We start from the raw sequence: 17,449 nt of genomic DNA, 5'->3' as shown, positions 1-17,449 counted from the left end.
GGGATGGGATGAATTATGTCGTTGTATTATAAAAGAACAAAAGCTGGCGAATGACAACAGTTGCTTAGGTAAGATTGGCCAATCTTGGCCAGTAATGTTTTAAAGATGGGGTTTAGCAAAGGGTCAATTAAATCCAAGGGTAAATTAAAAATACTCATGTGATTCTTCGATCACCTTGTAACATACCTACTCTCTAATAAATCTTATTACTAATTCATTTCTGATTTACAAGACAATTCGTTTTATCCAATTCCTGGAATATCATTAAAGGGTTAGTTCACCCAAAAATGAAAATTATGTCATTAATTACTCACCCTCATGTCGTTGGACACCCGTAAGACCTCCGTTCAACTTCGGAACACAAATGAAGATATTTTTGTTGAAAGCTGATGGCTGAGAAAGGCTTCAGACAGGCCTCCATTGGCATTCAGTACATTTATACTCACAAGACCCATAAAAGGCACTTAAAACGTCGTTACAAAGTCTCTCTCACCACAGTGACTCTACAATAATTTTATGATGCGACGACAATAGTTTTTGTGCGCAAAAAAAATCAAAATAACACCTTTATCCAACTTGTTCTTGTCTTCCGTGTGTGCCTCCACGACGCATGCGCGAGAATATGACGCAGATCCGGCGTTCGGACACATGACCCAGAAGCGATTTGTTTACAAGCAGAGGAAGACGCGCGTATCTAAGCTGTTGAATTCTACATTGATCATGCTTTAGGTCTCGGCGTAGTGCTCAAAATGGGGTTAAAGTGTGCATTTCATGGATTCCCGAACCCCGGCGCTACGTCATATTCTCGCGCATGCGTCGTGGAGGCACACACGGAAGACAAGAAGAGGTTGAATAAAGTCGTTATTTTGATTTTTTTTGGCGCACAAAAACTATTGTCGTCGCATCGTAAAATTATTGTAGAGTCACTGTGGTGAGATGGACTTTGTAACGACGTTTTAAGTGCCTTTTATGGGTCTTGGGAGTGTAAATGTACTGAATGCCAATGGAGGCCTGTCTGAAGCCTTTCTCAGCCATCAGCTTTTAACAAAAATATCTTCATTTGTGTTCCGAAGATGAACGGAGGTCTTACGGGTGTCGAACGACATGAGGGTGAGTAATTAATGACAGAATTTTCATTTTTGGGTGAACTAACCCTTTAAGCATCTGTTATTAAAGATCAAATTTGTGGCCTTTGATTTAAAACAGATTCCAGAAGTACACTGTGCTAAAGTTCACCGTGAGATGTCCCCTGTTGTTTATAATCTGATGGAGGAGTATGGAAAGACACATACGGACACCATTTTGTATTAAGGCAAACCAGTCTCTTCAAAGTAGCAGAGTTTACTATATTAAAGCCTGTCTGCCCTCCAAATGTACTGGGCTTCCAGTAGTCAGGGGAGCAAATGGGATTTCCCATGAGGCCTTTTAGGGAAAAAGGGGCCCCCATTTCCACCATGCTTTCGCCAAATATCGCACCAGGTCGTGTCTTCTCTAGCATAAGAGCTGGGAAGAACTCCAGAGCATCGATATCACCGTAGAGTTCCTCTAGTTCTTTAGCCATTTGTTCCTCTCCTGCAAAACAATAATGTCAGCCATTAACAGCCAATAAACACTGCGCAAATATTTAAAGTGGGCAGATGGGCAGTGCATGTGCTGTGTAGTAAGCACCCAAACATTGCTTGAACGTAGAATAATCTAAATCTTAACCCTGAATTTTCAGCCTGTCCTCGTTACTGTCATTATACCTTTAAATAATGATGAATCAATTACATGCTGGGCATTCAAGAAGCGTTTCATTTTAAAATGAAGGGTTAGTACAATCACACCTGTAAATTCGGAGAATGACGTGTAGGGTTTCAGATTGAATCTCTTGCGATACTCATTGAAGGGCTGAAGTCGAAGCTCCCTCGATTCAATGATGGCCCCCTCAGCTACTCTGCACACCACTGGGTGAATATTATGACCACCTCCAATCTGTTCCAACACAAAGAGATTTATGAAGAAAAAAAACACAAAAATAAGCCATCTTTACCATAATTAATATTAATATTAATTATTAATATTTTTTATTAATAATTATATATATTATATATATTATATATATTTCATATATTTTTTTTTTTTTTTTTTTTTTTAATTTTTTTTTTTATTTATTTTTTTAAACCAAGGCTGCATTTAATCAAAAATATTTTAAAAACAGTAAAATCGTGCAAATATTATTACAAATCAAAATAATTGTTTTCTACTTGAATATTTGGAATATCTATTTGAATATAACACTTTAGTTTAGGTCCCTTAATTCGCCCAATTAACTCGTTGCTTGTTAGCATGCATATTACTAGGATACTAGGATATTACATTTTTATTTATTAAAATAGGAAACACTTACTTTAAATTGTAAATATATTTTCCACAATATTGCTGTTTTTACTGTATTTTTTAAAATAAATAAATGCAGCCTTGGTGAGAATAAGAGACTTACTGTAATGTTTCCAAACTTTTGACAGGTACATACAGTATAGGCCTAATTATACTATGATGTAAAGGCTTACTGTTTATCTAACAGAAACATACCCATCAGATTATACCTTATATGTTCAGCTAAACTATTGTAAAGTTAAAGGGTTACTCCACCCAAAAATGAAAATGCTCTAATCATTTACAGATGTTATGTCCTCAGATGAACATAAATTGAGATAAAAAAAATCCATCTCTGTAAAACTCTGTCAGAAACATGCAAAGTGAACATGATAAATTGATAAATCAATGTCTTCTGATAAGACAGGATTTACGATGTACAAATATGCAGAAGGTGGTCACATGCAACAGCACAGGCCATAGGAAAGATAGACACAGGCCCATAAAATGAACTTTCTCCATTAATTCATAGACAAATGTTCTATGAAGGAACATGCATAACCCCAGGACATTGTGTGTATCATTACTGTTTTGTATATTGTCTTTTTGTATTGTATACTGTTTTACGCATACCTTATGATAGAACATCTCGGTAACTGATGTAACCCTCATTCATTGAAGGAGGGAATGGAGACATTACTTCGATACTGTTGTCTTGTGGTCTCTCCTGGGAGCCCAATCCTTAGAGTAACCTACCCAACGCCCCACGTAAGCCCAAGGAAAGTTAGTTCTTCATACCAATGGGATGGAAGGGACAGGGCTTACCCTGGAGAAGGTCGTAGCTGCTGTTCCTCTTATCGTGATATTTCACAGGGAAGAGTGCATCGGTTTTCAATTCCTATATTTTTCAGCCATGACCAGTGTTGTTAACGCTGTGGAAGCATGCCTAGTCCAATGGAGAGGGGCGCTATGGAGGCCACAGCCGATAGGGAAGTAACGTGTGGTAGATACACATATGGACTGACCCGTGGGGCAGTGCTACATATGGAAGATCTCTGTGGTAGGTCCTGCCTAGCGAGGGATGGAACTACTACCGTTGCTGAGACAGGGCAGAGCAGAAACTTATGAATCAGCAGGACAGGCTGGGAAGCGCTAGCAAGACTCCCATGCTGAATGCGAGCGGCCCATGGGGGGAAGTGAGGAGCGCTGGGGGAGTAGGACAGTGAGTGTGAAGTGACGCTTACCTGGCTCCGTGGGTCCCATGAGGGACTGGCTAGGGAAGTGTGAGGAAGCAGTGCATCCTTGAAACGCAAACTCCCTGTCTGTGGAAAGAAGGGGTGTCTGGGAATGAAGAAGTGGGGCGTGGCTCACTGCCAGACCATGCCCAGTATGGCCCAGAGGCTGAGGAAACTGCTCTTTTATTGACAAAGTGGAGAACAGAAATACACTGAAACTGAAGATTCTCCACCCGGCTGTCCGCTGGGGGAAGGAGTGGTGTGTTCACTCCTGGTTCAGAACCGCTCACAGGCTGCGTTGCCTTCCTGGGGGGGGCTCGACGTGGCGGCCAGGTGAATGACTCCGGTCACACCGGAGCTGGTGTAAACGCTGCAGGAGGACACCCTATATGATGACATGCCGGTGGTGTCACACAAGGGCAGGATGTTTCCATCAAGTTGTGTGAGCAGATGACGACAGTAAATAAAACAAGGCATGCATAGAAAATGGAGACAGGACTGCAATTAGTTACGATTGTAACTTTTTAAGTTATACATTTACTAGTAGTGCAGATTGCAAATTGAATGAGATGCACAGAAGAAGAAATGCAGAACTTTTGATGAAGGCACTAGCAGCAAGGGTATTACGACATTTCTTTTTCTCACAACCTTTTGCTACGCCATTTCAGAATGGCAGAGGCAACATTTGAAATACTTTCGAGAGCTTTTTCCTGATGGACCTGCAGGGTGGCCATAGCATGTAGGGTGGAGACGGCCTGTCCAGTGGCACTGTAAGCCTTATCAGCCAGGGCTGCTGTTGTCTTACAGGCCTTGGAGGGGAGTCACAGACGATTCCACCAGGTGGCAGCACTTTGTGGGCATAAATGCACCGCAACTGCACGCTCCAGCCGTGGAATCTCCACGTAACCCTTGGTGGCCCTGCCACAGCTTCGGGCAGTAAAAGGTGCCTTCCACAACTTCTGAACCTCCTCATGCACTTCCGGGAAGAAAGACACTGGGGCGGAACACAGCTGTGAACCGCGAGCCACACCCAGGAACCAGATTCCATTTGAAATCAATGCACATGGTGGCCAAGGCAGTCTCAAGTTACATGACCATCACCGAGTCAGACTAACACCGAAAGTTTGTGATCTCTTCATTCAACCTGGAAGAATTTGATTGCAACTTCACCACCATCAAACTACTGAACCATTGAGACTGCATCCGGGGGCTTGGTCAATGGCTAAGGCAGTATGGTACATTTAACTTACTAAACAGAGGTTTAGTAAAGCTTGTATAACCCCTTGTTGACAAGGTGCTGATGGTTCTGTTCAGGTGGTTAACTAACTGTTATGTTTGTGGTTACGCTTCCATAGCTTCAATCCCCCATTTCTGTTTCATTCATTCAATTTCCATTTTACTCATGTATGCGTGATTGTGTTTATGTGTTTGTTTAGATTAGTTAGGTGTTCGTGTTTAGTTAATTAAAACTTTTGTGCACATCCATGTGAGTATTGAGTTCTGTGGTCACTGCTTGTAAATCAAAGTCCTTTCAACAATGTGATTACAGCTACATGCTCTTGAGTAGCACTCTACCCAGTAATAAAGTTATTTTTCTGTGGCCACTAAAAATATCCTTTCTGAGAGTTAATCGACGATTAATACTTGGACGGACAGGTTAATTTATTGTAATATTAATTCTGCTACATCAAGTTAACTCCATTAACTGATCCAAATATTTATAATTATGAGTTAAAATTAATTATTTATATTTCCATTTTGAGCTAATTTGCAAAAGAAACTGACTAATATTTTACACTTTTAAAAACCATTGCTTCCGGCCAACTGTCAAATCGGGGTTTATGAGTTCAAGCTTAGCGTAAAAATCAGCATGTTTGAAGCGTGAAGTGCGTTGTGAAACGTGTCAAAAGTGATGGTCCTCTATGCTTCCGCATCACTTCTTCCAGAAAAATAAATATTAGTATTTTCCTTACACACACATATCATTTTGCTTCAGAAGACATTGATTCATCACCTAGGGTTGTTTGAATTACCGTCATGTTCACTTTGTGAGATAATTTTAATTTTGGGGTCTTTAATGTCTTTAAGTTATTGAGAAATCTTCCATGTCCCTCTGCAATAAAACCCTCCAGACATGTTTCAATAGATTAGGGTGGTAAACTCATTGGATATTACCCTCGGAATGACAAAAACAGACCTAAACGTAGCCCAGACACAACCCAAGGGTCATCGTATCTCATTATGAAAGAGTATTTTTTTGTTTTTCTTTAAGAACAGATGTTGAAGTGATTAAGTTCTCCCCCACAACCCTCATGGTGCCGTTACCTGTCCTGCGGGTTGGGTTGAGAAGGCCTCAACCAACTTCTCCACCCCGTAGTGGGTTAGGACAGAGGTGTTGAATATGAACTGAGAGTACTGAATCTCATCTCCATCGATGTGGAAGCTGTCAGGCATGAGCGGGTGCCAATGGTAGAGCTGATTGAACTCCACAGAAATGCGGTTTTGGTACTGGAACTGCGAGGTGAACAGCAGCGTGGGATCAAACCGGAGCTTCAGCAGGTAACCGCTCAAATGCTGCACATAGTCCTCGATCACAATACGAATGGTCTCGCCTTAAGTTTATTGAGTCAAAATTTTACAATAAATTAGTAAACACAGACATTATCTAAATAGTGTACCACAATGGAAAGCTGTGAGCACTCTTGAAAATAGCACAGAAGATATTCAGTGTTTGAAGAAAATTATCACATAATAGATTTGAATAATTAATATAATATAATTAATATAATATAATAGTTGAAATAGATACCAAGGTTGGGTTTATGAATCCATGCGTTGACTTTGACAATAAAATAAAAAAAGTTAAATAAAATTATACTAAAATATAAGTTAAATAAATAATAAAATTATATATATATATATATATATATATATATATATATATATATATATATATATATATATATTTATATATATATATATATATATATATATATATATATATATATATATATATATATATATATATATATATATATATATATATATATATATACACACACACACACACACACACACAACACTTAAAGACATTTCAAACTAATTTCTCTGTATTTGATTCATTATAATTCTTCTTGCTAGTGCATCCTAATTCAATTAATTCAAATTCAATTCATATTCGGGAATGGAACTGGAATTTACAGTAAAGGGCATTCTAAATGGCGCACAACCATGACTGCAAAGCAGATCATTTTCAATGTAATATACAAATATTCTCTAAACACAATTATTGTTTTATGTATCTGAGAAAATCTTTACCTATAATAATGAGCCTGGCGGTCTGAAACAGCTGCTCATCCCCCCAGGTCGGATGTTCTTGTTTCAGGATATCACACACACGGTTGTGCTCACGCAGCCACAAGGTGGCGTACATACTGAGACCAGGCAGCAGTCCAAACACCTCTTGTCCAATGGCCATTTGCTGCTCCGGAGGAACAGACGGCGGGTAGCTCATTTTGACCTGTGCATCTTGCACTGTGGGGGGGAATATTTCACCACTGACAACCTACATCAGAGCCAAACAGAATAATTATGGTGAAACGCAGATTTGGGAAGATACTTGTTGTTTTAAATTGTAATAATACTTCACAATATTACAAATTGTAATGTATATTTGATCAAATAATTGAAGCCTTGATGAGCACAAAGGACTTGCAAAAGAGAATATCAAAATGTAATGTATAATGTACAAGTACTTATTTGTAATGACTCCAAACCTTTGAAAAGTGTCCTGAAATCACTTTAAAATTTATTTTAATTAGTGAACTACATGCCCACACTAACCAACCAAGCATACTGCTACTAGACTAAACAAGTGTGCAGCATTTTAAATGACATCACTGAGGCTTAACAAAAACCACATGTTTAAACTATAACACACCCACACTATGAGGTTATGCGGAAATATTTGCACACAGTTGTGAAATGAAAGCAACTGAAAATCCACAGGGTCTCATTCATGAAACACAAAAAGAATGAATATGTACAGTTGCAATAAAAAATATGTGAACCACTTGCAGAATCTGTGAAAATGTGAATAAGTTTAACACATTAATAGAGATCATACTAAATGCATGTTATTTTTTTTATTTAGGACTGCTCCAGAATGAAACACGATTTAATCAAGAGCCGGGGGTGAAAACGTAGAAATTTGAAGATCAAGGTAAATTGTACTTGTAATTGATCAAGGTAAACATGCAACTATCTTCTGTTGCTTCCAAAGGGCAGTACTAAATAAAACAATAAATAATTTGAATCCGAGAGACCCTCTGTAATGTGAAGGAATATATATATATATATATATATATATATATATATATATATATATATATATATATATATATATATATATATATATATATATATATATATATATATATATACACACACACACACATCTAATTAATTCAGCTTGTGTTTTTCACGAAGAAGCAATAAACAGACTGACATTTACTTGAAGACATGCTCAGCCTAGTACGACTGATGACTCCACAGCATGCCTGACGTGAACAGTACCTGGTACTTCAATTTTCCGTCTTTTTGCAGTCTGAGGTCCAGCTGGCGATCAAGAGTATCTCCATAAATGTGTCCAGCATCCACCTAGTTTTCAATATGCAATCAAAAATTATATATATTTTTAAATACAGACACTCAAGCTAAAAGTGCAAAACTAAGTTATTTTTAGTTTTCATTGCATAAAACTCTGATTCAAACAATAAATCATAAATTAATTTCCTCCTTCTTAAAATAAAAGCCTACAAAAATGAGGTAACAAGGCTGCATATAGCCTATGCTGAGATAAAAATATGAACCTATAGTATGCTTGTGTGCTGACAATTAGATACAATTTTTTGACCAAACCCACTAGTCCATGCAACATTATATGTAATGTGAGTGTAGACGGAAATGGTTCCTGCTTATCCTACTGTGAAAAAACAGCGTTAAGTTATTTCTCCACCCAGTAAGTGTTTTAACAGACATGGGGCCCTATCTTGCACCCAGCGCAATTGACTTTGTACACCGACGCATGTGTCATTCCTATATTTCCTATTCCTATTTTGTTAAAATAGGGCCTATGGACTTATGGGTCTCATTCAATAAGCATATGTAGGCACAAATTTGAGATTTTAAGAACAAATGACAAATCATTGATTTCGTAATAATTATTTTTCTAAATTTAAAGAAAAATATAGAAACAACTGAAACCACGCGTACGCAAAAAAAACTTACTCTGTATGGCTTTATAATCATGTTAAGAAGGTATATTTCATTTTAACATGACTATAATTACACTGAAGTAGCCTATATTGCATTAATTGTATTATTTATACAGTGAGGAAAATAAGTATTTAAACACCCTGCAATTTTGCAAGTTCTCCCACTAAGAAATCATGGAGGGGTCTGAAATTGTCATCGTTGGTGCATGTCCACTGTGAGAGACATAATCAAAAAAAAACTATGGTTTTTTAACTATTTATTTGTATGATACAGCTGCAAATAAGTATTTGAACACCTGAGAAAATCAATGTTAATATTTGGTACAGTAGCCTTTGTTTGCAATTACAGAGTTCAAACGTTTCCTGTAGTTTTTCACCAGGTTTGCACACACTGCAGGAGGGATTTTGGCCCACTCCTCCACACATATCTTCTCTAGATCAGTCAGGTTTCTGGCCTGTCGCTGAGAAATACAGAGTTTGAGCTCCCTCCAAAGATTCTCTATTGGGTTTAGGTCTGGAGACTGGCTAAGCCACGCCAGAACCTTGATATGCTTCTTACAGAGCCACTCCTTGGTTATCCTGGCTGTGTGCTTCGGGTCATTGTCATGTTGGAAGACCCAGCCTCGACCCATCTTCAATGCTCTAACTGAGGGAAGGAGGTTGTTCCCCAAAATCTCGCAATACATGGCCCCGGTCTTCCTCTCCTTAATACAGTGCAGACGCCCTGTCCCATGTGCAGAAAAACACCCCCAAAGCATGATGCTACCACCCCCATGCTTCACAGTAGGGATGGTGTTCTTAGGATGGTACTGATCATTCTTCTTCCTCCAAACACGTTTAGTGGAATCATGACAAAAAGTTCTATTTTGGTCTCATCTGACCACATGACTTTCTCCCATGACTCCTCTGGATCATCCAAATGGTCATTGGCAAACTTAAGACGGGCCTGGACATGTGCTGGTTTAAGCAGGGGAACCTTCCGTGCCATGCATGATTTCAAACCATGACGTCTTAGTGTATTACCAACAGTAACCTTGGAAACGGTGGTCCCAGCTCTTTTCAGGTCATTGACCAGCTCCTCCCATGTAGTTCTGGGCTGATTTCTCACCTTTATTAGGAACACTGAGACCCCACGAGGTGAGATCTTGCATGGAGCCCCAGTCCGAGGGAGATTGACAGTCATGTTTAACTTCTTCCATTTTCTAATGATTGCTCCAACAGTGGACCTTTTTTCACCAAGCTGCTTGGCAATTTCCCCGTAGCCCTTTCCAGCCTTGTGGAGGAGTACATTTTGTCTCTAGTGTCTTTGGACAGCTCTTTGGTCTTGGCCATGTTAGTAGTTGGATTCTTACTGATTGCATGGGGTGGACAGGTGTCTTTATGCAGCTAACGACCTCAAACAGGTGCTTCAAATTTAGGATAATAAATGGACATTTTAAAGGCAGACTAACAGGTCTTTGAGGGTCAGAATTCTAGCTGACAGACAGGAGTTCAAATACTTATTTGCAGCTGTATCATACAAATATATAGTTAAAAAAATCATACATTGTGATTTCTGGATTTTTTGTTTTTAGATTATGTCTCTCACAGTGGACATGCACCTACGATGACAATTTCAGACCCCTCCATGATTTCTAAGTGGGAGAATTTGCAAAATAGCAGGGTGTTCAAATACTTATTTTCCTCACTGTATATATATATATATATATATCTGAATAACGCAGATATACGCATATGTACAGCTGGCTAATGAGAGCTCTGTAATCTGGTGGGTCTTTGTAAAAGGAGTTTCTTGTGAGAATGGTACACTTGGCATTGCTCGAGGATCCGGGCAAGAGCGCGTCTGCGAACAGCGGCAAGTTTGACGAGAGTGACGAAAGGCTGTGAGGAAAGCATGTGCGGAAAGCCCTTATATGAAGATGGTTTGGGTGTGTTTTATGCAAATTACTAACCTCATGCACGCAACCGCTCATTTAGAATATTCCAAATTCACTAACATCAGAACGAGGTAAAGAACAAATTCATATGCGTACAAACGTTTTGTGAATCAGGCGGAGATTTTTCGTGAGAAGTTGCTGCGCGTACAAATACGAAAGAATCACGCAATTATTTGTGAATGAGACCCAGTGTCTAAGAGAAATATCTTATTGTCTCTTTTTCATTTATTTGAAAAAAAAAGCATCCACATAGGTAAAGCTATCAAACACAGTTTATTAGGAGATAATGTTACATTTAAAAAATTGTGACTCACCCCGTGACCCAGACCTTTTGTGAACCCGAGTCCCACACGGTTGTGAGTCCTGAAAAACTGGTGCGTGAAATGCTGAGCGAAAAAGGCGAACATTAAATTTGTTCCCTGAGGGTCCGGTCTGAAATTCCGTCTTAACATGAACTTCTCTACAAGAAGCTTGGGGTCTGGAAGCTTCATTTTTCCTGAGAGACACATTGGAATAATTTTACTACAGCCTCAGAAGACAAAGGTATTTCCGTTGACTTTAGTATAGTGATATGCTTGCCTTAGAGCATTTTAATATTGCTTCTTGAGAGAAAAAGAAAATAATGTGTTCTTCAGAGGGAAGATCTGGATTAGACTTGCATGACCGAGTCTCTTACCTTTGGCGCCCATTGGTGTGGGGCAGTCCTGAGGGACTGGTGGCAAAATCCTTGTGTAGTAGGTGGTGTTGGAATATGCCTCCCAGTTCAAGTAGTTATATTTGGAATTGTATGTCGGGGGACTTGGGATTAAGTTGGCTCTTACTGTGATGAGAGAGAATATTTAAAACCACCATCAGACAAAATGATACCTAGAAAAACACAAAACAAGTCATACAACAAGCCTGGCACTGCAGTTGACCACTACACAAAAGGCTTGTTCGACTTCATGCAGCGATGCACAGACCGATCGGCGGCTGACTTGAAGCAGTACATGACGGTAAGAAATTTTGTCCGACTAGAGGCAGCGCCGATGCCATGTGACTGTGACGTATGTCAACAAAGTGCCACGAGAGCACTTTACCACATGTATTTTGTGTTTTTTTTCGAGCTATGACGCGGTTCGGCGGCAACCGGACGGCAACCCATCTAGACTAGCACTTAACCATAAACACAAAAGCCACACCACACAAATGGCTTTTAATTGGTTTATTTCGTTAGCAAACATGTTAAGTTCTTTCAATCGATCTGTTTTTTTTTTTAACTTTCACATTTAAATTATTTCATGAGGTTATCTTATACGGTTATACCCTACCTGTGCTAAGTCTGCACAAAAGCCGAACAACATGATTGTTTGCTTTGCAGCCCCTTTAAATAAAGTTTAAATAAAGACCAAGCATTCGATCTATTCAAGCTCCTCCCCGCCTGCACGCGGCTACTCTCACTGATCGTTTGCATCCAGCCGCAGCCGATGTCGAACACACCTATTAACTTTATTAACAACTTGCAGAGCTCTGAATTGTACCACCTGACTGCTGCAGATTGATTTCGGTGTTGATAGTGTTGCAATTGAAACGCATAAATCCGAGTCTGAGGACGTGAATAGCTTTGAGTAGAAAGTCACAGGTTGCCATGTCGTAATTACGGTCACGAAATGGTGAGTGAACGCAGGATAAGCTCGTTTTTTTTGTTCAGGAGGTACTGTAAAAGGCAGCTGCTGTTTGTTTTTGGCGCTCGATGACTGTGTGTCTACAACTCTGCATAGCCATAGCAACAGCCATACAGCTGTGGTTCTCAAACTGTGGAGTGTAGGAACTGCAAGGAAGCATGTGAAGCTGTTTAAATGACAATTAGAAATTTCTGTTTGTTTTCAACATAAAGTAATTAATTGACTTCAGAAAACTTGGAATAATGCACACAGATCACGTGGAGTACTTTTTGTAGGGGAGACCGGATATGGTTGATGACAAAGACATGGTGACCACTATTGGGGTAGGTTGCAACACGTGCTTAGGTAAGCTCAGTTGTAACAATGAAACTAATGAAGCAAAAACAGAGGCCACAATATGCAATATGCTTGATAAAAAGGTTTATTTTAAAAAATCCAAAAGAACAATTCAAAACAATGTCTCTCTCTCTCTCTCTGTGACTGACCATAACTCAAATCCACTTTCTGTTTGACTCAGGAGTGTGTTCATGTATGTGTAAATTAGTTTACAAGAACAAACTTTCTTAACTGTCTGTATTCATGCTTAATAAAACACATGACTTGACTCCAGTGTACCTGTGTAAAAGGTCCCATGGCATGAAATTTTCATTTTATGAGGTATTTCAACATTAATATGAGTTCCCCTAGACTGAATATTGTCCCCAAGTGGATAGAAATGTTGATCGGTGTAAAACCGAGTTCTGGCTGTCTTTCTCTGCCTTTGAGAAAATGACAGGCCAGACTAGCCAATCCTGAAGTCTCCTGGTTTGACGTCCACACAGGAACGGTTACCTCCCTTTCCTCCACCCAGAGAATCTGGCACGCCCTGCAAGCGCTATATTTGTCCTCGAGAGGTCATGGCTTGTGAACGAGTGAATGCTGGCAGTTTCTCAGTGTTTGGATGTACAAATGAAAACAGAAGTCTTTTGTTCAGTTCCTTCTGATCTGTGATCAGTGATTTCTTATGTGTAGCTAATTATTTATTATTCGTGCACACACTGCGGCTTCTCTCTCTCCCGACAGAACGGTGTTTTCGTGTTTTCTATCTTGTGAGTCAGTGTTTTTGTACGTCCTCGTCGCGGCTATCTGTTCTACAATGTGCATACAGTCATGAGTTTCTGCTCAACATCGGCAGACTCACATCTCTTTAGGGATAAACCTCACGCACGCCGAGGCTCGGGCTGCACTGACCGGTCGGCCTTCAACATCCCCGACCCCCAGTACTGCATCTGGCCCACAGCGGAGGCACCAAACGCGGCGCGAGATTAAGCAGAAGGGGGGTAAGCGTGAGGGTATCCGGCTAGGCTAGCCAGCTATCCCCACAATAAACTGGATTACATTCGATTACTACTGTTGTGTCTTTGTTTGCGCTGTGTACTCAATGCGCGTCACTGACGCTTTTCATATGATTGGAACATATCTAAAAATAATGCTATAATCAACACTTACTAACTCGTTCATCTCGCTGTAATGGTACATTGCATGTTTTACAAAGTTGGTAGAATAATGATGAAGACGGACTCGGCGTGACTGGGACTCGTGTTTATTCAGAACTCTCAGATACAAACACAATAAACTCGCGCTGACAGACAGCGCTCTCACAACTCAGTAGTTACTATAAATAACTTTGTTAGCAATCGCTCCGTCTCCGTGATGTCCGGTTCGCGAACGAATCATTCTTTTGAATCGGTTCTTTTTAGTGAACCGAACCAGTTCACCAAATCAGACTGAATCGTTCTAAACGGTTCGCGTCTCGAGTCAGCGCTGATCCATAATTTACTAAAGTTACTAACTTTCTGACATGAGTGACAGCCCCTCCGACTAGAAACACAATCACAACACTGGGCGTTTTTATTGAAGTCTCACAGCAGACACGCCTCTTGAAACAGGGCATTCAGCCACAGGGCAAACAGCAGTATAGAAAAAATGCCTTTTATTTCTAAATTATGACATTTTATGATGTAAAAATCATACCAACAATATAAGTACACCTCAGGAAACATTATAAAATAATAGAAAAATGCCATGCCATGGGACCTTTAAGAACATGTAGGTCAAACAAACACTGTCAATGTGTGTGTGAGTTTGTGTGTCTATGTGTGAATATTCTCAGAGCAACAGTGGTGACAAATTAATGTTGTGTTAACCCTGGAGTGCTGACTTGGTAGGCCCAAAGACTGCATACACTCTAAAAAAATATGGATCTTTAAGGCGAGACACTACAGGGGAATAGGGATTTTTTTTTAATTACAAGATATCACTGTGATACTTCTCCAGTTTATTACTGGCATAAACATAAGAAAAAAATGTATTACAAGTTTTGTGTAAATTAATGTTTTAATATGCAAATGAGGCCTTATATACTTAATACACGCTCATTTGCATACATACATTTCCAAAAACAAAATCTATAAATTGGAAAGGACTAGGTTTAAAATTCTTGGTTCTATTTGCATACATTTCTATGAAACCCCCAACCTACAAACAAAATATATATTCAGTTCATTAATATCAGTAGTAGTGTATAATATTTAAAACATATGGAAATTGATAAATTAATAAATTATTAATAGCAATAGCCTTAAGCTGAAGAGAACTACCTTAACAAACACACATAACAGCCACAAAAACTGCAAAATAACTGTCCCTGTTTATTGTATATGTCCATCTATAACTATTTGAATCTATTTCTGACGGGGTTTCATCGTCTAATCTGTTGTTGTTTACTTTCTTTTTACTACCTCTAGCTACTTGGTCTTTTCTGTGAACGCATTTTCTCTCAGGCGGAGAATACACACGGAAGTGGCAGTGTGAGAAATTCACATTGACTAATCAGATGTGGTTTTCAGCTGCAAACTTTCGCGGTTGTTTAGTTCTACAAAGGAAATGCCCATATTTGGATTAGACAGCACCGTGTGTGGGACTGAGAGCTTTACAATGAAACCAGGCATGCATGACATGTTTCTGTGAATGGATACGGCACGAGAGCTCGCGTTAGAATAACTTTTGATGAATTCGGGTGGAAATCTAAAGGCGCACATTGACAAAATATAATGAAATAACCACCTTAAAGGGTTAGTTCACCCAAAAATGAAAATTCTGTCATTAATTACTCACCCTCATGTCGTTGGACACCCGTAAGACCTCCGTTCATATTCGGAACACAAATGAAGATATTTTAGTTGAAAGCTGATGCTGAGAAAGGCTTCACACAGGCCTCCATTGGCATTCAGTACATTGACACTTCCAAGATCCATGAAAGGCACTTAAAACGTCGTTACAAAGTCTATCTCACCACAGTGGCTCTACAATAATCATACAATGCGACGACAATAGTTTTTGTGCGCAAAAAAAAATCAAAATAACACCTTTATCCAACTTGTTCTCGACTTCCGTGTGCGCCTCCACGACGCATGCGCGAGAATATGACGCAGATCCGGCGTTCGGACACATGACCCAGAAGCGATTTGTTTACGAGCAGAGGAAGACGCGCGTGTCTAAGCTGTTGGATTCTACATTGATCGTGCTTTAGGTCTCGGCGTAGTTCTCAAAATGGAGCTTAAGTGTGTATTTCATCGATTCCCGAACACCGGCGCTACGTCATATTCTCGCGCATGCGTCGTGGAGGCGCACACGGAAGTCGAGAACAAGTTGGATAAAGGTGTTATTTTGATTTTTTTTTGCGCACAAAAACTATTGTCGTCGCATTGTATGATTATTGTAGAGCCACTGTGGTGAGATAGACTTTGTAACGACGTTTTAAGTGCCTTTCATGGATCTTGGAAGTGTCAATGTACTGAATGCCAATGGAGGCCTGTGTGAAGCCTTTCTCAGCATCAGCTTTCAACTAAAATATCTTCATTTGTGTTCCGAATATGAACGGAGGTCTTACGGGTGTCCAACGACATGAGGGTGAGTAATTAATGACAGAATTTTCATTTTTGGGTGAACTAACCCTTTAATGTATAATGTTGACATTTTTTTATTATAACATAAAAGCTTACATGTTAAGGGAGCAAACTAGCCCAAAATCTTAAAATTGACCACTGCATGAAAAAAACAATGTTTTCACCTCCCGCGTCTCGCCTTAAAGTTTCTTTACACATAGTAACAGTTCTATTTAAAACCGTTTTGTCTTGAAGAACCCTTTATATGCTGAAAGGATTCTTTGTGTTAGAGTTTAAGGTTATTTTTTCCCGCCTTTTTCTTTTTCAAATCTGTAACTGTCACAACCACTTCATCACTGTTTTTCTGCTGCTCAGCCATCCAATTACACAGTCCGTCAACACATTCTCAACAAAAGGTAAATGATTTATTTCGTAAAATATCTATACATTTTAAATTTCGAGTAGGCCACATTTTACCCACCCTTCCTTTGGCTTTGAGTTTGAGGCCTGAGAATCCTCACCGCTGGCTTTCAACATTTAATATGACTGACCTGCCATTCTCTGAAACCTCATCAGTTCCTTTTTTAAAAACACTGGCAGGCACACCTCTATCTGTCTTTCTTTTCTTTCGTTCATTGGCATTCTGTAAAATTATTTAAAAGAAACATTCTTAGTTGTATGTAAGGGGATGGTTGAAACACTTTTTAAAGATAAAGAAAAAACATAAGCTAAGAATGTAATTTTTTGACCAAAATTGCAGTATATTTTATTTATTACTTACATTTTTGAAGAAAAAAATATTTAACTTAGATTAAACTGTAGTTTCTCAGGAAAAATGTGATGCATTTTAACCTGCTAATTTCAAACCATTATGCTAATACGGCTAGCTAATCAATGACTGACAGAGGTGGGGTTGGATTTAACACATCTTTAAAAAGTGTTACAACCATCCCCTTACATACAAGTAAGAACAGTTTCTTTAAAACAATTTTACAGAATGACAGTGAAAGAAAGAAAAGAAAGACAGATAGAGGTGTGCCTGCCAGTGTTTTT

General features: G+C 39.2%; 1 protein-coding gene across 1 annotated transcript in view; it reads right to left on the bottom strand.

Moving 5' to 3' along the window:
• Nucleotides 1–1,039: 1,039 nt before the first annotated feature.
• ptgs1 (prostaglandin-endoperoxide synthase 1) overlaps nt 1,040–17,449 on the bottom strand; it is a 42,356-nt gene continuing 25,946 nt past the window's right edge. Inside the window, exons 5-11 of the mRNA XM_079814991.1 lie at nt 11,483–11,626; nt 11,121–11,302; nt 8,169–8,252; nt 6,912–7,158; nt 5,919–6,205; nt 1,827–1,974; nt 1,040–1,572 (exon numbers count right to left, since the gene is read on the bottom strand). Coding sequence (XP_079671117.1) covers nt 1,226–1,572; nt 1,827–1,974; nt 5,919–6,205; nt 6,912–7,158; nt 8,169–8,252; nt 11,121–11,302; nt 11,483–11,626 — 1,439 coding nt within the window. The 3' untranslated portion in view covers nt 1,040–1,225. The remainder of the gene's footprint in view (nt 1,573–1,826; nt 1,975–5,918; nt 6,206–6,911; nt 7,159–8,168; nt 8,253–11,120; nt 11,303–11,482; nt 11,627–17,449) is intronic.

This window comes from Gobio gobio, assembly GCF_949357685.1.
Source record: "Gobio gobio genome assembly, chromosome: 4".
In the NCBI taxonomy this organism is placed as follows: Eukaryota; Metazoa; Chordata; class Actinopteri; order Cypriniformes; family Gobionidae; genus Gobio; species Gobio gobio.
The sequence above is the reverse complement of the archived record's forward strand: the minus strand, read 5'-3'. Positions and strand labels throughout refer to the sequence as shown.